Here is a 21724-nt window from a genome sequence, read left to right on the forward strand (position 1 = left end):
CTAACGTGTCATTTATATTTTGTCCATTGAATAAGCACAAAAACCACACTGAAAATTTGCAGGCCAGATCCCATAATCTAAAACCAATAACTGGTACATTAAAATTACATTCTTTCATTCTGTTGTCAAAAACTGAAGATTTAGTAAAACAATTTTCATTCAAGAAAGAATGTAGGCGAATGAAAATTTAAAGTGTGAATGAAAAGAAACATTTAAAAAGCATAATGTACAAATATTTGAAGATATCATAATAAGTAAATTAGCAGCGTTTCCTCGAGTGACTTGATCTGTACTGGGTGTAATGTTCCAACGTTTACTCAATCATCCAGCGCAAATAAACCTCCCAGAGCACTTTAACGCTTCCCGTCCACTGCTGCTGCACCGACCGCTACACAGTGTGTTGTAAGTAATTAAATTTCCATTAAACTATTGGAGATCCCATTCTGATTTTTTCTGGAATTATTAAGAATACTTCAATGCACCTAGTAAGAATTTTTTTAGATTTTTAATAGGGCTATTTCACATTGATATATAACTTTAAAAAATTGAATTATAAAAAAATATTTGTAATAATTATATTAAAATTAGTTAGTAAATATTTAATAAAAGACAGTACTTTAAGCTTTTAAATGCATTTTTCAAAAAAATTTTAAGATCAATATCGTCAGAAATATGACGCTTTAAATGTTGCATTGTGTGACATTTTTAACGAATTTTAACATGTAATATTTTAAAAACATGTGGACTTAGGAGGAAATAAAAATACACTTGTTGGTTTATTAGACCCATAGAGTTGGTAAAAAAAAATATAAACGGAATCAGAAATATGAAGGTCAAAATTTTTATAATTTTGTGCGATTTGACGTGGAATGACTCTATAGTCCCTCGAGCACCAATGAGCAAGCCGAATACCTCAACGTCAATTAAGGCATGAAATAGTTGACTGTAGGCTCATAGATCGACTTCTTCTCAAGGTGGACCTCGGTTGACTGATGACATCCTACTTGAAAACGTATTGTGGGGTCCACAATGATACCCTGTTTAGTGTCAGCATTGTACGCTAAAATGTCTACTCATCTTGTTGACCCATTTTCAGCTAGACAGGAGATTTCTTCTACTATCCAGCCCTATTTCTTAATGCGGCAGCAATTTTGGATCTAACTTCCTTTCTCGCCAATTCGGTACTTTCCTTTTAAAATTTAAGTTTAGTACTACTTTCAGAGAATGGTTTCCTGGGTCTTCCTAAGGAAGAGGTGGGCTCTTGCTTTTTTTTTTTTAGAGAGTATTGCATCATATACCGATTTAGAAACTTTTATTAATTTTTTTCAACCAATCAGAATACTTGATACGAATTTTTCTTTTCTTCTATGAATCTGCTTTCATTGATGGCTGAAACTGTCCACAAAATCCTTTAGATCCCTTTCTAAGCATTTTTCTACACTTTCAGAACATTCCTGTATTCCTATTTTTATTTTCATATGGTTGGTAAGAGTTTCTTTTTCCAGAATCTTGAGTCCAGTCCTTCAAATAGCTGTAAGCACATAATAACTGGTTGTGCACTGACCTCTAAAATGTAAAATAACTAAGTACCGTAAGTTGCAAGAATGTGCAATAATTTGATACTTGCTGTAAACTACTGCATGTTCAGTTCAAAGTGTGTCATGGCTCGCTGTATGTCGTCATGTGGCTAGCCGATGAGCCTAGAGAATTCAATCTTCCTACATTTCCTCAGAGGTGTATTACCTATGTGACAGAGAAGTTGTCTGGCAAGTATGGCGTTCATTGAGAAGAGTACTTATTCGATACGTACCCTAATGCCAGTAGTGGCAGGAATGTGAACTGTTTGAAAACACATACTGAGGCGAGTTTTTTTCCTTACTGGCGGGATATAGGGAGAGGGTTAAGACGATTACTTACGTAGAGTATTTGTTGACGGTCAACATGGACATGGAGCATTTGATTTGTATTGTGGAATGTTGCTGTACGCAACCGATGATAACAAATACCCTGGGAATGACGTGCCCGCGCAAAACACAGTTCGAAAGAGGTTATGGTAGCACACAGACCGTACAGACCGCCATCTGTTGCTACGACGTTCAAGTTATACCATACACGTTCTCAAGTTCAGATTGAGCGCCTTGAATAATAGGCAACTTCTCTGACATAAAAGCTGAAACTTGCTTCAAATCGCTGACTCACAACAGTGACGTCATGACACACTTTGAAATGAACACCCAGTAGAGATCTTGCACTACATTTTAAAAGAATTTACATTGTGATGTGATGTAACATAGTATGTTAAAAATCTCGTCAAAGACATTAAATGTGAAATAATTGTTAAGTTTCTTACAGAAGTAATGTTATTAAAATTATTGCGTACCTATTGTAAATAATTACTGAATCTCGTTAAATTACCATATCCTTCAGCTGCATGCTCTATGTCAAAACATCACTATAAACACTCATATAACATAAATACAACTCTGCGAAATGACATAACACATACAGAGATACCTCAGATTGGGGACGTGCTGTGTTGTCAATATTGCACTGAAATGGGTTTCTAGTGTTGGAAACTAAGGAAAAGTTACTTGTGAATAATATACCTACATGGAATAAAACACGATTTTTTTTATGATGAAAAATATTTTTGTCCAGCCGGATTCGTAATTTGACCCACTGTGAATTGTGATGTAGGCCTATTCCTATTAAAATGAATGAATAAAGAAAAGCATTAGTTATATCTGAATCACTCTGTATAATACTTCAAAGAATATTTCATGCAAAAGCCATAATCTTTATATTATTTACAATTTCAATACATTTAAAAAAATAAATAAAAGCTAAAATACAGTATTATAAATGCCAGTTTCAAATAGTTTTAGACAATTCTATAAAGCATTAGGTGGGTTGATCAATTTGTTGGTTACTGACAGACTCCAAATATGGTCATTTAGATCTTTCTGGACTCTTCTAGTATGGAAGTGTGAAGTATTCCATTTCTGAAATGATAACATCTGTAAGTTAGTATTCATTATCCCAAGTGAAAATCTCATTGATAAAAGTGATGACTAGAAGAGTTTAATTTTGACCTGAGTGAAATGACTAAATGTTCTTTTATATACAGCAAATCTACAACATAGGCCTCCTTTGAAGAAAGCTAAGCGAAGGATCTTCATCTTTAAAAATCCATTGCCCTTGTTTGGGTTTGAACACACAAACTCTGGCTCTAATGACAAGGATCATAATCACTAAGCACTAAAGCCAACAACACTTGGGTTAGGATTGGCATTATATTTAACTATAAAACCATTCCTGATGCAAGTAAAATATATTTAAAACAATGTGCATTCGTTGGCTTTCAACAGCCACCAATTAGCTGTTCACTGACAGGAATTTTATTTTTGGCTTAGGAATTTTCACTTGACAGTGGAAAAATTTAATTATCAAGTTAATACACTGAGGTATATTTCTCTTACATTTAACCATTAAAATTTTGTAATTACACCTTGGACCCAATATGGCTGAAGGATTATACAGGGTGGATGGTAACTTTTGCATCAATGAAACTGGTAATAGGTTAGGAGAGAGTTGAAAAATCTAAATAAGTTTTTTCTCTAACATTCACCATTTTAGAGGAAATCACTATGTTTGTATGAAGCATTTGGCAATGTCATGGCTGCTGCAATAACTCTAAGCAAACGTAGCCTGCACTTCTTACTTTCCCCTCCTCCTCTGCTGTACTCAGCTGATAACATGCGATGTGCACTGTGTTGCAAGATTTATTTAAATGATTTTTGCTAATATTCAATTTAAATTCATGGCTAAACAGTTTAATTTGCATAGTAATCAGCCATTTCTTTCAGGCCATTACTGCAATAGAGTGTTGCAAACATTGGACAAAGACAATTTCTTCCTGCTTAATGGTGTTTCATCAAAGGAAAAAACGTGTAATAAAAAGTTTTGTTATATTTAACATGCAGAATCACCACTTAAATTTTGGTGCAGAGGTTACCATCCACCCTGTATATTATGTTCTGTTACCTTAGAGAATAACACACCATAAAGAAAATTTAGCTGCACTAGTTAACAGGTCCAAGTCCAGATTGTATGATAATCTATTTTAATATTTATTAAATTAAATATATTCACATTCTGCATCATGAATAAGTTACAAATTCTGTGATTTATAAGTTTTCAGATTTTTGTGAACAGTATGTCCATTGTGCCATATGAGTAACTGCTGTAACTCAACTACAATACGCCATTATTTAAAAAGAAGCCTCCAATTTTAAATCATATTAGTACTGACAGTATCAGCACTTTCAGAAGTTGTCTGAAGCAGTTTACTTCGAAATCATACCAATTGTAGGCTTACAACTGTGAAGAAGAATTTTGTGGATTTAACTTAGTAACTTAAGAAACTATTCACTCCAAACTAAGTACTTTACCAGTAAGTGTAAGGAAGTAAAACTATGCTATATGCACATTTCAATAATCTGTTAAGCTGTTCTCACAATCACGACAGAATTAAGAAACAAAATAGTTCCAAGTAATTTGTGATGTGTACACCACTCAAATCTCTTTGTTCCCTACATGAATGGTACACTTTCATTCTAATACTGTTACTTAAAGTCATTATAATTTTATTTTGGTCACAACCGTGAGGTCACAGAAACTCACATCACTTTCAATGTTATAACTGTTCACACACACACAAACATTAAGTCTTTATTTTTTGTATAACAAGTCCATCTCATCACTGTTAGAAACAACATATACATTGTTTTCTTTCTCCATTTGGTATTCAGACATTGTCTATAACACTCACAAAGTACCCTGTTTAAAACAGGGGGGGAAAAAAAGTTTCATACAGTCAAGTCAATTTTACTGGCACATGAGTTATTCACTTTCTAAACCGATAAATTTACACACTCACAAAATTGTTCTGGCACTAGAATGTGTTCATTTAATAAACAACATTCCTTTGCCCACAAAGTTAGTGACACACTTGATTGAAGAGTTTTTATTTTTAATTGTCAATGTAACACACAATGGTCCCTCATTTATTATTTCTTTCACAAATATAAAAGAATCTCGTTTTAATGAACATCTCTTTTACACTTTCAATATTTCAGAAGCGATTTGGAGATAGTCATTGGCAGATAAAATGCAGATGTTAAAATCTTACACATTCAGAAGTTCAATCTATCTTGACAGCAGCATAAATCTTACGGACAAAGGCATAGGCAGCAAAGAAACCAATAGTGCCCGTAAGAAGCCAAAATGTGAGTACCATGATGCCTGTGTAACCGAAGTACAGCAACGTAGGAATGAACTCTGTGATTTCGAGCTTTGTGACGAAGTAAAACACAGAGTATGCAAACACGTAGACTGCTGAGCCCCCTGACACAATGAAGCTGCGCCACCACCAGTGATAATCCTGCAAACACATATCATTCATATACAGAATATTCTTTGTTGCAATGAAGGACACACTTGCATGCACTCTAGCCTCTTCTTCCCTCCATTCACAAGCACATCAGATATAGACAAGCAGTCCCTGACATATGACGAAGACTCCATTGGGTCTTCACGAGCCATAACTGCATGAATATGAGGACAAATGAAAATGACCTATTTTAATAGTCGACCGAATTAGCTCTGTGGTAGCATGTATGCCTCCAGACTAGCTGGCCTGCATTCAATTCCTGGTGGGGTCAGAGATTTTCATGTAAAATTTCTACCTTGGGATAGGAGAGATTGCAGTGCACAACTTCTAATCATTAATCTGTGCACCAATATGTCTGGGTTAAATCCCAAATCTCTCCGCAGTGCATATGAAGAGAGGCATTTGTTGATAGTGATTCATAGGTCAGATGGGGATATTAAGGCTGGCGGCCCCCTTGGTGCTATTCGGAATGTCTCTCTCTCTCTCTCTCTCTCTCATTAAATCTAAGAAATTTGTTTCTTTTATATATAAACTCACTCCCCTTTCTGTCCACTGCTTTAACAAAGTTTTCATTAAGTTTAACTTGATATGGAGTGGTAGTAAGACAACTGTGTTAGAATCTACAAATGAATCCTTCTTGTGGCACTAAACATTTTCTCGAAAGTCATTCTCTCATCTCTACTATCCCAATCATATAGAAAAATAAAACTTAGTGTGTATCCTGGTTGTATTCCAGCTCCCGCATATTTACTATTTATATTCAGAACAGTTCAGAGCTTTCAGGAGAATATTTATGTTCTAATGTGCTTCTTTCATATTCATAGCATGAGCCACTGGGACAGAGGGATGAATGTTTTCATTCTGTAGTAACTTAGTAAGGCTTTTAAACTTGACTTACTGTTAGAGGAGTCTATGAAGAGATGTCATTCTCAGGAATATAATTTCATATATAATTATATTTTCCATAATTTTGACTATCCAGTTCACCTGCGGCATTCCAACAAATCATCACCACCACCATCATCTCATCTCATCTCATGGTTGGTGTAGTGTTGACCAGCCTTCTATGGCATACCCTTAGCAATAACTCTGTTGCTAAATTGGTCTCCACAACTGGCTTTGTATAAATCAATGACGAACAGTCAAGCCATTAAAAAAAAATGTACTCCATCAGTATACAAGGGATATTGCAATTTTAGGTTGAGGTTTATCAACACTTACAAGAAGAAAATCTCTTACCACTTGAAGAATTGAAATCTGATTGAAGCTTGTACTGAGCTAGAAGTTAAGAAGATGAGTCAGAATGAAAAGTTCCATTTTCTGAAAGTGTCTCAAAATCATTTTGTTGTTGTCTGCAAACATTTCATTATCAAAACTCCAGTGTCATCAGAGTTAGTGAAAGCACTTGCATGTTTATCAACAGTAATCTCACTAGAGGTTTTGATTTATCTAGAGAAAATCAAAACTCGGGTGGGATTTAACTGTCTATTACACGATTAGAAGAAAGTATATGAAGATTAGAAGTAACGAAGTACTCCAATACAATAAAATATTAATTGACTTACGAAAATACAACTGTCTTCAAATGTATTATTGTGCCATCTCTAAATTACAAATTACGCTAGATGGCAGTAGTGTTTAGCTGTTTTCTTCTTATCAGTTGTAACAACTATGGAATATTCATTGAACTCTGTGGACGGTTACCAGTCCAGAAGGCTTTGTTGATTCAGATTCATTTTTATTAAAAAGTTGCATTCCACTTCAATTATCTAGATAATCAACGTCACTTGACAGATGATTTTCAATAAATCTTAGTATTAAACAATCTGATACATGACTATTCATAATATTATATAGCAGAAGCTATAACACAACCTAAATAATATAACAAGTGTTACAAAAGTTTTAATTAGGGATGATGAAATAAACAAGAAAAGTTTTAATTATCGATCTTGAAATAAACAATAAACCTGAATAATTTTAAAAGGAACAATTATTGAAATTACAATGTTCAAATTTGAATGTTTTAGTGGTTGGTGGTTTAGTTGATGCTATATTAGACATGTGCGTAAAAGTGGAACTCGTTGATGTACATGGTATTCCTCAATTTATTCAGGATTTCCAAATGGTGCTCTTCATTTATTTGTAAATAGGATTTCAGGGAAGATGCATAGCTATGACCAGTGATCTTTATTAATTCTTGTTCTTGAATGCCAATACGAGTCATATTTGAAAGTGCTGTGCATCGACTAGAGTGGTTTGTAATTTTCTGTTTTTTTTTTTTTGTTTTTTTTTTTTTTGACGTCCAGACCAATGCAGTTTGAAATGTTGGCAAACAAAGAAACAAATGCTAGGGTAGTGATAAAAATAAACAAATGCTAAGGATGCGATAAAATTGTGCGATAAGCAGCCATGACTGGTTGAAAGATGTCCTTTCGTACCATTTTATTGGTCAAAAGTAGTATGACGTAGTAAAAGTGTAATAGTCACTGCAAAATATTCCACTAAAGAAGGGCCTCGAAGATGATATCGTCGTGTGAATGCAAGAACTAGGTAACTTGATTTTTCATATTTTGTGACATTGCCTATTTACTTATGTAATGCACTAAGGAATATGTCTCGTTTTCATTCACCTATTTGTTATATTGGAAAATAGATGTCGCTGGTATCGTTCGATCAGTTACCAAGTTCTTGCATTACATTTTGTGCGATTTTTGCTATGCTATAAAAGAGGTAACTAAAAAATGCAAATTTCGAGTTACCTAGTTTTTGCATTCACACGACGATATAACCACTGCTAAGGAAATGCCAGTCACCGTTCCTCAGAATAAATTGCTTGATGAGGGGAGACTTGTACAGCTTAAGTGTGATTTGCCCAAATAATCCAGGATTATTCTTTCTGACAGCAGTCCAATGTTTTCAAACATTTAAAGCATTGTGAAGTTAATGCTCATTCTATTTCATGGCAAAAGTGGGCAATTACAGGACACCGTACATCAATGACGAGAGGACTTTAAATGCCATTATGACTGTAAATGTCATAAAATTTTATAATTATTCACCTCTTTAGGTTCCTATCTCTGAAAAGTTAACTGTAAGTGCATGAGTGGGCTAAATAAAGTACCGGTACATGTACCATACCTACAACACAATATGAAAAAAGCAAGAGTGTGTAAAAGAAAAATGAAAGAACGAGACCTCAGAGAAATAAAAGAAAAAAATTAAGAAAGATAGATATGAAATAGCAGATGAACAGAAGACTAACATTTTGGCAGAAGAAAAGAAAAGCTGCAACTGATATCTTCAATATAGCCAATAAAAAATTACAGGAAGCTGTTGAAAAGAACAATACTCATCAACTGCAGATGGCACAAGGTATGAAAGAAGGGATTTACAATGTATACAAAAAGAACAAGATGAGCAGCGGGAGGAATTGAATACACTCAACAGAAAGTACAAAAGAAAACAACTTCATCTTCAATCAAAATCATATTAATTTTTAAAAGGAAGTGAAAATCTTGTTAAAGTTTATGTTTACTCCTCTGTAATTTTTAATAATAAACTACTACAATTTTACGTATTAAAAAAAAAAAAAATGAAAATGAGGGAACGTGATAAGGTGGAATGAAGATGGGCACTCTCTCAACTTTTAAAAAAAATAAATGTAGCATATTTCTTGTCAAATTAACATGTAAAAAAAGTACATGCTCTTTTTTTATTTTCTGTCAAATCCTTTTCCCTAATTTTTAATTTGCTGCAAATCAAGAAATGTGTCTAATTTATTAAGTCTATCACTTGGTCGATGAAGTCCATTAAGTCTATTAAACCAAGTGCAAATAATGTTCCTAGATCTGAAATTCGCATTTGTGCAAAAAAAAATGTTTTACTTGTGACTTTTTTTTTGTACGACTAAACTTCTTTGTATAGAAAACCAGAGAATTGAAATGACCCCAGATAGAAACTGTTTATTACACTGCTACAGCAGTGATATTAATACATTTGATCAATAAGCTCCAAGTTACGTATTGTTACTGTATACTCTCCTGTAGGCTGTGATGATAAATAATATCTTATTTTTCTGATCTCCTAATGAAAACATCATACAAATATAAAACTTGACGCAACTATTACAGATATAGCAAAACTTGTTTTATGGTACTGCACTTACCTCGCCACACAACTGGAAATACACCATGACGATTGAAATTTGTGAACACGATATGACAAGGATGATAAACACGAGGAACAGGAAACCAAACATGTAATAAAACTGGTTTTCCCAGATTGCCGTAAAAATAAAAAATAATTCAATGAAGACTGCTCCAAATGGCAATACTCCTGCCATCAAGGTGCTAGAAATAAAATACAACTATATCAATTACAAAATTTATAGAAAAATACTTAAATCTGAAAAAGGAGGGCTTCAAGCAGTGGTGTAAATTCAGTTTCCTTAGTGATGTGACCATAACAGTATTCACAATTTAATCTTCTCCTATTACCTTTTCTGGTCACAAGTTAAAATCTGTACAACTACTTACGAAAAAGAGCTTCAGATAGGCAAGACATGGTATGCTAAAAATAATGTTTCATGAAGGTCTGCATTTCACTTTCTTGGAGCATCACATCAGTGGCGGCTTGCATTAAGGGGCACATGGCACGTGCCCCCCTATTCGTTTTATTTTTCAAAAAAAAAAAAAAAAAAAAAAAAAAAAAAAAAAAAAAAAAAAAAAAAAAAAGGCAATTTTTGCTTAAAATTATCTGCTCAAAACGTAATGACTTAAGTGCTTCCATTCAGGTATAAACATACTGTGAAATGTGAATGCTTTCGGCTCTCGGGCTACGTAGTTCTAGTGCCCATCCTTTGCACATGTGCACAGATAACTCGAGTTTCAAGAGCAAGGAGAGCAGTGTGATGTGATGGATCCGGGGCGAGAAGATGAGAGGGGAAGAGTCAGCCAGGGCACAATCATTCGCGTGGTCATTCTTTGCACATGCGCAAATGGTTTTAACAACGTGTAGAACATGATGTGGACAAGAAGGAAGCTACTGTTACGTATAATGGTAACACTGCCAAGGCCCAAAGAACCAATTGAGTTGCCAACTTGGCTATTCTGTAGCTAGATCTAGTTTTTTTAGATTAGTTACTATAATTGCCATACTTCATACCAGAGGCAATGCTTAACTATGTTTTCAAATTAATTTAGCCACTAAAATTAAACTGTTTAACATTGTTAATATAGAAGTTTTGCTATATTCAAAATTATGGTAGGCTACTTTTTTATGAAGAATGTTGGCAACATTGACAACCGTATGAAATACATGTCTCGGTTCCAGCATTTGTACTCGTAGTGGCAATAATAAAATTCTGAGTGTTATTAACAATTCTCTTTCTTTTTATTTTAAGTGTGAAGTTAGTTATGTTAGTGTTCACTGTGTGCTTGTTCATTTCACTATGAATAAAGTTAGTGAACTAATTGGAAAGCAATTAGATTTCGACAGCAGAGTTCGCGCCAAGAATTTAGGCCTACCCCGGCCTGATATGGTCATTACACAGCAGATGGAAGGCAAAAACAGAAATTTCAACAGAAAATTTAATAGCTCTATGTATGGTAAAGTGAAATGGTTGTGTGGATGTGAAGAGAAGAATGCATTTTTCTGTTTTCCTTGCATTCTTTTTGGTGGTTACGACGCGTGGAGTGCAACAGATGTTAAAGACTTAAACAATTTCAATGAAAAAGTTAAGAAGCATAGTGTGTCCAAGAAACATTTAAATAATGAAATGGATGTCGTGCTTCTTGGTCAAGTAGACATAAGGTTGCAACTTGACAGTGAGTATACTGGGTGTTCATTTCAAAGTGTGTCATGACGTCACTGTTGATGGGTCACAGATTTGAAGCGAGTTTCAGCTTATATGTCAGAGAAGTTGCCTATTATTTAATCAATCTGAACTTGAGAATGTGTACGGTATAACTTGAACGTCGTAGCAACAGATGAGTGTCTGTATGGTCTGTGTGCTACCATAACGTCTTTCGAACTGTGTTTTGCGCCGGCAAGTCGTATGCAGGGTATTTGTTATCATCGGTTGCGTACGGTAACATTCCACAACACAAATCAAATGCTCCGTGTCCATGTTGACCGTCGAAGTTAATGTCAACAAATACGTAAGTAATCATCTTAACCCTCTTCCCATATCCCGACAGTACGTATTTCCAAACAGTTCACATTCCTGCCACTACCGGCGTTACCGTACGTATCGGTACGTACTCTTCAGAATGAACGCCGTACTTGCTAGGCAACTTCTCTGCCTCATAGGTTATACACCTCTGCGGAAGTGTAGGAAGATTGAATTCTCTAGGCTCATCGGCTAGCCACATGACGGCATACAGCGAGCCATGACACATTTTGAACTGAACACCCAGTAGACTTTCCCTTCGTAAACAGCATGAACAGGTAGACAAAAATAGACACATTTGATCCCGTCTGATCGACTGTGTGAAATTTTGTGCTGCGTTTGAACATGCGCTGCGTGCACATGATGAAACCATTGATTCGGACAATTCTGATATATTTCGCGGTTTAGTTGATTTTGTAGCTAACTTAGACAATGCGATGAAGGAACATTTAGAGTCTGCAAGTGCTTTTAAAGGTACGTCAAACCTTCCTCAGGAATGCAATGAGCCAAGAAAGACTGAGAGCATTAGCAATGCTTTCAATTGAGAGTAAAATAGTGCATTTGATTTCTAAATTCAACCAGCGAGTTATCGAAGTATTTGTTCGAGCTAAGGATCGAAGAATGGACTTCATCTATAAATAGAAAGGTTAGTGTATAATGCATTCTTTATATTTACATTTTGCTATTGAAATTTTCAGCAATTATTCAGTATAGCAAGCCTATGTTCGTGTAGTGAGGAACCTCTGGGTTCAATTAATGCAATATTAGTGTTTCAAGTTGTGCCCCACCAAATAATTTGGTCATGAGCCGCCACTGCATCATATTACTTTTGTTTATACTTCATGAAATGGGGGGAAGGAGGAAGAAGGAAGGATCTGCAATTTGAATCTTGCTATTAATAAATTCCTTACCTCAGAAATGGATTCATGTACCATAACTGATCTGGTACTTGACGAGGAATCTGGTTGGTCCTTACAGGATGCTGGAATGGTTGCTTACGAAAGCCAAAATAGTATCCGAAGTATACAAGAGGTAGTGAAATTCCAAACCACAGGCAGAGTAGTGATAGCATGGTTGCAAAGGGCACTGCTCCACTTGAATGCTTTCCCCAGATGAAGAAGTTGAGGAAGAAGCATGTTCCAAAAACGAGAGCTGGATACAGAGTTGCTGTCTGTAATCACATAAGTTTAAATCACGTGATTTATAACTTTTCAGTGTTATATGATTCATTACGTAGATCAGGCATCGCAAAACGTCACAAATTCATGACACAATATAAATACTACCCCTACAGTCGCTACACACAAAGTGAAGACAGGAGGTGAGGAGCATCGGTCGCAGTAAGCTAGATAGCAGAGGCAGTTTGTGATCATCACTACCTTCTGTATTCATAACAAAGAAATAACATCTGCATTCTTTTATTTTTTGATTAGAATATTTCCATTTCCATTTAAGATCTCAAAATTAGGGATTGCCTCATAAGTAACCACTGCCAATTGTGCACGAAGACTGACATCTGTTAAGCGTGTCCTTTTTTATTTTAACATATTTAAATCTGAAAAAGAAAAATTGTTCACAAATATACGTAGAACTGAACGTAGCTGTGATTGTGGCAGCAAATGATCTAAGACATGCATATTTAGAGGAGTCAATATTTTTAAATACATCTAAACTAACACAATCCTTATGCTTGCTTTTCACAAAGGTATCATTCTGGAGATAGCAACCTCAAATTGTTAAGTCTGGTCATACCTTTAGAATGGGTGTGTTAACAGGATTTGCAAATAGAAATCATTTTCCATTTGTTTAAAATCACAAAACCTTCTATCTCTAAATTCTGAAAGTAATGTTTCCAGAAAGTCGCAGTATTTATCTGTTCTTAAATCAGAAACATTTGAAAGTGATTTCAGACGAGAAAAATGAAACTCATTTTCTTTCAATTGCACCTTCCAACAATTTTTTTATTTATTATCATGGAAAAAGATTTCACTGCATCATATTGTACATGTCAAATAAGTTCTGATCATGTCCTTGAAGTCGCCTGTTTAGTTTGTTCAGCTCTTCAAAAATATCGGTTATTAACGCCAAACCACTATTCAGATAGAATGAGCCACTGCTAACAGTACAAAGCTACAGTAGAGGGAGGGGTTCAGTGCGGAGAGGGATGTTGTCACATGGAACTTACATCAGAGTTCAGGTGCTATTTCACAAAACACAATTTGCGATGCCTGGTGTAGATGAACTGCTGGGGACATTAAATGCAAAATAAACGCAAAAAATATGCTATTATATGGGGTGTATCAGAAATATGGCTATACATTTGATTGCATTGCGTGTTGACAGTATTATTGTTACAGGAAATGACATTACTGTTGGAAAGGCAATTCTTCAAATAACAACAATACCATTCCACAACAATACTGAGCTTATGTCATTAGTCAAGATGGCGCTGAACATGCAACAGCAAATTACAGTTCCAGCTTGGGCAATAACGTACGATAATGATTATAAGGGTGCAAGACTGGCGAGACGTGATTTTAATGTGGCATTGCAGCAGTCGACTGTGGTTAAGTTAAGAAAATGACTGCTGGCAACGGGAAAGCATCCAGAAAGGAAAACCTCCTGAAAGGCCTCACAGTAGCACGATACAGCAACAATAGGAAGGATTCTGGAAGCATTTGACACTAGCTCACAAAAATCGATCTGCCAAGCTGCATATGAGCTCGGTATCAGTCATGTCAGTGTATTTCGTGCTTTGAAACATGATAAGTACCATCCCTTCAACTGATTTGTGTCCACAAACTTAACGAAGACGACTCAGACGGCTCTGATAGGTGGATGGAATTGTGTGAATTTGTTGTAAAGGAATGTGCAAACGAAAAGTGGTTAACAAAATGACACTTTTCTGATGAAGCTGTTTTCCATGAAAAGGGACATATTAATTGATTAATCAATACAACTGTCATTATTATGCTAGAGAGAATCCTCAAGATATTGAAGAGACACATTTAAGATGCGGAAAAATCACAGTTTGGGCTATGATTGGATGGGAAGGATTATTAGGAATGCGAATCGTGGATGAGACTGTTAATGCTGATTGGTATTGTGATATCCTTAATGAAATTGTGGTGCCAGTGATGCTAAGTGCTGAACACGAACAGCAGGATGGAGTGCCTCCTCACTATGCTACTGTGGCGAGGGAAATTTTGAATCGTGATTTGCGAAACAGGTGGGTGGGAAGAAGAGGACTGAAAGAATGGCCAGCCCGTACCCCTGATCTCACAGCCTGTGACTACTGGTTGTGGGGTTATCTGAAGGAGAAGGTTTATATCCGGAAACCGCAAGATGTCGACATGCTGAAAATAGCAACTGAGGAAGAATTTCATGCTATTCCAATGGACATGTATCATAAATCAATGAATGACTTCCCAAAGTGTTGTCAATTGTGCTTGGAAGTGAATGGCGAACAGTTTGAGCGAATAAAGTGATTTGTTTAATTTGAAGAATTGGCTTTCCAACAGTACTGTCATATTTCCTGTAACAATAATACTGTTATCGCATGATGCAATCAAATGTATAACCGTATTTCTGATGCACTCTCTATATAATTATAACACATGTTGTTTCAAATTTATGTAACAAAAAGTGCATGTATTTTAAAAATAATATGATACCAAGTGTAATCTTCGTTTTCTCAATTGCTTATATTACATTATCAATTATCACTATAAATTATTACACGTTTTCAGATTTATACTGTTTGAATCTTAAAAAATTAGAATAATACAGGTATATTATTTATAACCCAAATGAGATTACCCTGTCAGTAAAGGAGTTGCCTGTTCAAAATATCCGAGCATTTTTTCTTGTGTAATATATTTTGAAAAAACTCCTTCGACTGGTTATGTCGTAGAGGACTTCGCTTCTGTTACAGTGACAAAAGACTTCTTACTTTTAATTCTCTGACTGCAGTTTCAACAGAATGGTACATTAAATACATGCCCCCAATTTTCAACAGTTCACCATAGGGATTGGGCACCCCAACTAGAGAAAATAATTTTATTAAGAATGGTACTATTAACACCAATGACATATTTATGTTACCTTACGCACATCTGTCTTGAAAGCAAATTCTTCCACTTATGGTGCACTACTATCAGTATTAGTACAACTGATGAAAACAAACCTGAAACCCGTTTTTGGATTTGGCTTATGTTACACCTGTGATAACTTCCTGTATACTGACGAGAACTAACCTGATTTCAGTTTTGCACAGAGAGAAATAGAAAAAAAACTACGTGCTTAGTGAAAGGGATAGAAAGGTGTGACAACTATGAAATAGTGTACTGCTAACCAGCTCACTCGAACAAGAAAGATCATGTGTGAGTATATTTATGCAAAAGAAGTCAATTCTCGGGAGCATTTTTAGAGTTTCGGTTACAGTTCTTTCTAACTTATAAGAAATACTGATATTTTCATACTGTTCAAATGCTGATATGGTCACTACCAATGTATCACACTTCTCGTAAACTCGTGTTATTCACAAAATCATAAATGTAGACTAATTTCTTGTCTTCAGCGAACAGTATATGTATGGTACTATGGTATTTGTACATACGCACATTGCATTTTGTACAGCAGAATTGAATGGCCTCAGTTCACAAACTATCAATTTTGCTATTATGACTAGTAAAATTTCAGAGGATTAAAGTACAGTGTTGCCAGAAAGTTTAGGAACATCTTATAAAATGATGCCCTGGGCTTAAATTATTATTAGAGAAACTAACATTGTTTTCAACTGTTGATTAACAATAGGAAAGACTAATTTTTAGTGAAATTTCGGTATCTATATAATTATAGTCCTTATAGTGAATTTATAAGTTTTTTCAAACAAAATAAAAAATTTTACATTTTCAGTATTAAAGTTGAAATGAGTAACTAATTGGTACACGATTCTCAACTGTTGCTGGATGATGTAGGATATATTACTCTTTAAATTGGTAAAGATCAAATATTTGTGAAAAAATTTCTTTTTGAATGTCCTAGCAATTTCTAAGATAAAAAAAAGGGGGGGGGGAATTTTGTTATTGGTCAGTTTATCTGTAACTGCTGAATGGAGGCAGTTATAGCTATGAGGTTTGCACAGTTGCATTCCCCCTATCACTGTGATCCCAAGGAATGCAGCTCCATTCAACAGTTACAGATGAATCGACAGGTAACAAAATTTCTCCATTTTTTAAATCTTCAAATCTTAGAAATTGCTAGGACATTCACAAAGAAAATTTTTTAAAATATTTGATCTTTACTAATTTAAAGAGTAATATATCGTACATCATCCAGCAACAGTTGAGAATCGTGCTCCAATTAGTTACTAATTCATTTTCAACTTAGTTCTGAAAATATAAGATTTTTTATTTTGTTTGAAAAACTTATAAATTCCCTACAAGGATTAACAATCATAATATAAATATCGAATTGCATTAAAAATTAGTCTTTCTTATTGTTAATCAACAGTTAAAAACATTGTTAGTTTCTGTAATAATTTAAGGCTCGGGCAGCATTTTATAATAATTATAAAATGTCCCTAAACTTTTTGGAACACTGTACATCTTAGTATGCTTAATATTGGATATCACTAGACAGCCGTGAAAATAGAGAAACATGATAACGCAAATTATTCTCATTTTGCCAATTTTTTGCACCATTTCTTTATACTCCTTCCCATAGTCCCAAAAACGCAGTTCTGAATCGTGAAATAATGCTCTCATGGATAGCAACATTAATAGTATTTTCAATATAATACAATATAAAGAGTTAATTTAAAAATATCCTTTTCGTGATGATTATACTTTCAATTCATCAAAGGGACTAGGATATCACAAGCAGAAATGCTTTTGTTGCAAATAATTATAATCTTAAAAGAAGATTTTGAATGATTACACGAAGATGACACACACTTTCTCATTACTAATATTTTACGTATTTAGCAATAATTCTATTTCTTCATAAGACTACTAAGAGCATTACCGATTATAGCCTATTTTATTAAACTACCATTCATAAAATGCAGTGAAATAAGATAAACTTACATCTTCTGCATTGCACACAAACAATATTTTCATATAACGGTAACTCCCAAAAAAATATTACTTCATATATTAATTGTATAGTTTGAGATAGAAAGAGAAGGGAGAGAGAGAAAGAGACAGAAAAACGAGGAGAGAAGCAAGGAGAAAGCAAGAGGAAGAGATATAGGGAGAGATGAAGGGAAAGGGAGGGGGGGGGAGAGTATGTGCGTGCGTGTGTGTGTGTGCATGTGTATATACAAATTCACAAACAGCTATTTGTATATATTTTAATTGTTTTAAATAATAATTTAATATTCATGAAAACTGATTAAAATTAGTTTTGTGGGATTTAATCGATTAATCAATAAAAAATATTTAATCCAATAATCGAGTCAATTAAAATTAATTGGTTGTAGTTGATATTAATTATTATTTTGTTAATATAAACTCATACTAAAAATTCCAACAATATTTCTCTCTCCGAAATTGCTTACTTAAAAGCACAATAATACTGTTATTTTCTAACTGTAAACCAGGAAGCATAGGGAAAATCTTTGCACAAACACTTCAGAAAGAGATGGAGATATGAGGACAGTGACCTAGTCTACCTCTATTGAAAGTTGAAACACAATGTAAAACTCTTATTAAATTTTATGGTTTTCCAAGAAAACTTCCTTACTTACTGGCTTTTAAGGAACCTGGAGGTTCATTGCCGCCCTCACATAAGCCTGCCATTGGTCCCTATTCTGAGCAAGATTAATCCAGTCTCTACCATCATATCCCACCTACCTCAAATCCATTTTAATATTTATTGTGTATTCTTTTCTGGAATTGTTTATATTGTGTATACCACTGCCACCGGGTGCATGCCCACTTGCAGTGTAAATAAATACATACATATTATCTTCCCACCTACGTCTCGGCCTCCCCAAAGGTCTTTTTTGCCTCCGGCCTCCCAACTAACACTCTATATGCATTTATAGAATCGCCCATACGTGCTACATGTCCTGCCCATCTCAAACGTCTGGATTTTATGTTCCTAATTATGTCAGGTGAACTATACAATGCGTGCAGCTCTGCGTTGTGTAACTTTCTCCATTCTCCTGTAACTTCATCCCTCTTAGCCCCAAATATTTTCCTAAGAACCTTATTCTCAAATATCCTTAATCTCTGTTCCTCTCTCAAAGTGAGAGTCCAAGTTTCACAACCATACAGAACAACCGGTAATATAACTGTTTTATAAATTCTAACTTTCAGAATTTTTGACAGAAGACTAGATGACAAAAGCTTCTCAATCAAATAATAACAGGCATTTCAAGAAAACTTCCTAGCATATGAAATACATACTTTTCTGGAATTCGTCCCCCTCATCCCTTATAAAACAGCCATTCTACACTGTGTGCAAGTGAGAGCGTAACTACCTTCTTCTCTTTCTAAAATCTGGTAATTTGATTACAATAGGGGCCAGTCTTCTGTTTCGACCACTATAAGCCTACGTTTGGAGCTGCAGTTTCTGTACTGAGTTTGTATATGAAGATTGTGTGTTTAGTTTGATAAAGAAACAAAATCAGTTTTCTGTGGATTGTGAAAAGTGTAAACTCCATTATGTCATATGAGAATTTGAGGGGTAAACTCGGTGAAACATTTGTATTTAAACTGAACGATCGTGGAGAAGTGCTTGACAGAAAAAAAGTTTTTTCATGTTTAGTGATGCAGGAAACATGTTATTAAACATAGAGCGGCACTTAATTCGGAGCATGTGAATGTACTCATATGTTTAAAATCATGGATGAAGCAGTATTAACTAGGTGAGTCTTCATACTTTTTGTTATTTATGTTTGTCTAAAAAATTCCCGGAGAAATTGACACAATAAATTATAAGCCTCATAATAAATATGTTAGTAAGTAATTTGTGGGTGCTCGTGTAAAGGGGGTTAAGTCAAATTGTAAGGTATGTAAACTTCTCTCCTTTGGTACTGAATAAAACATCTTTGTCACAAACTACAGAGCACTGTAACTGCATCATAGATGGAAGAATAACTTAACCCCTTTAACACGAGAGAAAACTAATTGTGGATAGTTCAAATCTGTACTTATTCCAGTTTAGCCAATTCATACTTAACCCCCTTTACTCAGCACCCGCGAATTAAAATAGTTTTGTAATATAACAATATAATATATACAGATATACAACATTTAATACTTATGCTTATCACTGAACACAAGTTAAATTTAACAATAATTGTTTATTACAGTATATTAAAACATTTTTAAACTCGATCAAAACTCGATTAATTGATTAAATTCAAATAGTTAATCGATTAAATATTTTGAACGATAAATAGCATTAATTAAAATTGATAAACATATTTGTGGTTTATAATAAGATTCAAAGAATATATAAATTAACTGCTACGAGAAATAAAATGAACATCTCAAAGATAACATACAGCCTACTTTCGTTTTCTGGATTGCATATAAAGGGCATTCTGTATTTATTACTTAATACATATAAATAATGTAGTTAATTTTTTCACAGATTTACATAAAATAGTTATTTGTATAAAATTGTAATCATTGATAGTCCTGTGTCGTGACATCATGGTTTAATGCATCCTGCCTAAAGCTCATGATATGGAATGCATACTGGTTCAAGTTCTCATGAGAGAAATTTTCTCATGAAATTCCAGCCAGTGTGTGGGACTAGTGCCTACCCAGCATTGTGATGTCCTTGGGAAGTTACAATAAGTATCGAAGTCTGGTTACGAAAGCTATAATGGCTAAGGGATCATAGTGCTAACAACACAATACTTCCATTCTGGTTGGGTGATCCTCTACCTATGCTTAGGTATGTGGCTGTGGGGTCAGCAGCCAGCTGGTTGATTTGGGCCCTTAAAGGGCTGTAGCACCATTGATTACTATTATTGATCATTGATTATGTTATTCGACTATTTACGAAAGTCAGCACTTAAAGTCATGTAAATGTCAAAATAGAAGAGTTCGCGGGAAAAACAATGAATGTCACAGTTTTCTTAAGGTTGATGTCATTATCTAATTCAATGAATCACTGCGAAATTTATTTTGTTCTTATGAAAAATGGTAAAAAGGAGAATTATCACCACGAATACAGTAATTCTTTCCTTTATTTTCTATAGAAACAGCACTACATCTTGCAGTTATAGACTCAATTAGATCATTATCTAATCCTTAACAGAAATGTGACATTCATTGTTTTTCCCACGAACTCTTCAAGTGCGATATTGAGACTTCATTTTAATTTTAAATCTTGCTTCAGTACTTTGCCTCATGGTTTACCCACACATAACAAATATGTTTACAGGAATGATGTATGCTTGGATAATGAACCTGCCTCTCCTCTGTTCTCTGTTATACCTGCAACTGCTTTCTAGCTTTGAGCTTTCTAACCTAAACTGAATTCACTCTCAATGGAGTAAATATAATTCTGTATATAAAAATACATTTCTCTTTGATAAACGATTTTCTGTAGGTAGAACTACTAAATGATTGTTCTCATTTGTCAGATTATTCTACGTAATACAGTACAAATGATCACAAAGAAAATCATCTAATGAATTCTGATGCTGTGAAACCTTCTGTTTTTTTTTTTCTTTTAAATAACAACCAATTAAACTTTTATTAAAATTATTAATTGCATGTGTATAATTCCCAGATAAAGTGACAGAATATGGACAAAATCCATCTGACAGTTGAAGAGAAACTTTTATTCATAGACGAATGGATGCACAGATATAAAATGTACACAAAAACACTTTTTTTATATGGTATGCTGAAAATATGAATTTCTGCTGAAATATCCGAACTGATTTTTGCAGCTTCACAATGCTTTCTCTAATCTGAAAATAAAAACTAATACTATGAAAGTAAACCATTCAATAACCTATTATGGAGTGAGAAGCAATTTCTGAGAGTGCATTTAATAATTAACAGAAAAGTAAGAAACTCTTTTTCTGGTTTATTTTCATTTTTGTCAAAGTACTTCAAGATATATTT

At 34.3% G+C, this 21724-nt stretch overlaps 1 protein-coding gene across 2 annotated transcripts in view; it reads right to left on the minus strand.

Annotated features, from left to right (window-relative positions):
• Positions 1–5060: 5060 nt before the first annotated feature.
• The window catches only part of TM9SF4 (transmembrane 9 superfamily protein member 4), a 74475-nt gene continuing 57811 nt past the window's right edge, over positions 5061–21724 (minus strand). The window contains exons 8-10 of one of the 2 annotated variants that reach the window (XM_069834399.1): positions 12536–12795; positions 9621–9804; positions 5061–5443 (exon numbers count right to left, since the gene is read on the minus strand). In XM_069834399.1, the coding sequence (XP_069690500.1) occupies positions 5204–5443; positions 9621–9804; positions 12536–12795 (684 nt within the window). In that variant the 3' untranslated portion in view covers positions 5061–5203. The remainder of the gene's footprint in view (positions 5444–9620; positions 9805–12535; positions 12796–21724) is intronic. The other variant, XM_069834400.1, reaches the window with a different exon arrangement.

This window comes from Periplaneta americana, chromosome 9 (genome assembly GCF_040183065.1).
Source record: "Periplaneta americana isolate PAMFEO1 chromosome 9, P.americana_PAMFEO1_priV1, whole genome shotgun sequence".
NCBI classification, from domain to species: domain Eukaryota; kingdom Metazoa; phylum Arthropoda; class Insecta; order Blattodea; family Blattidae; genus Periplaneta; species Periplaneta americana.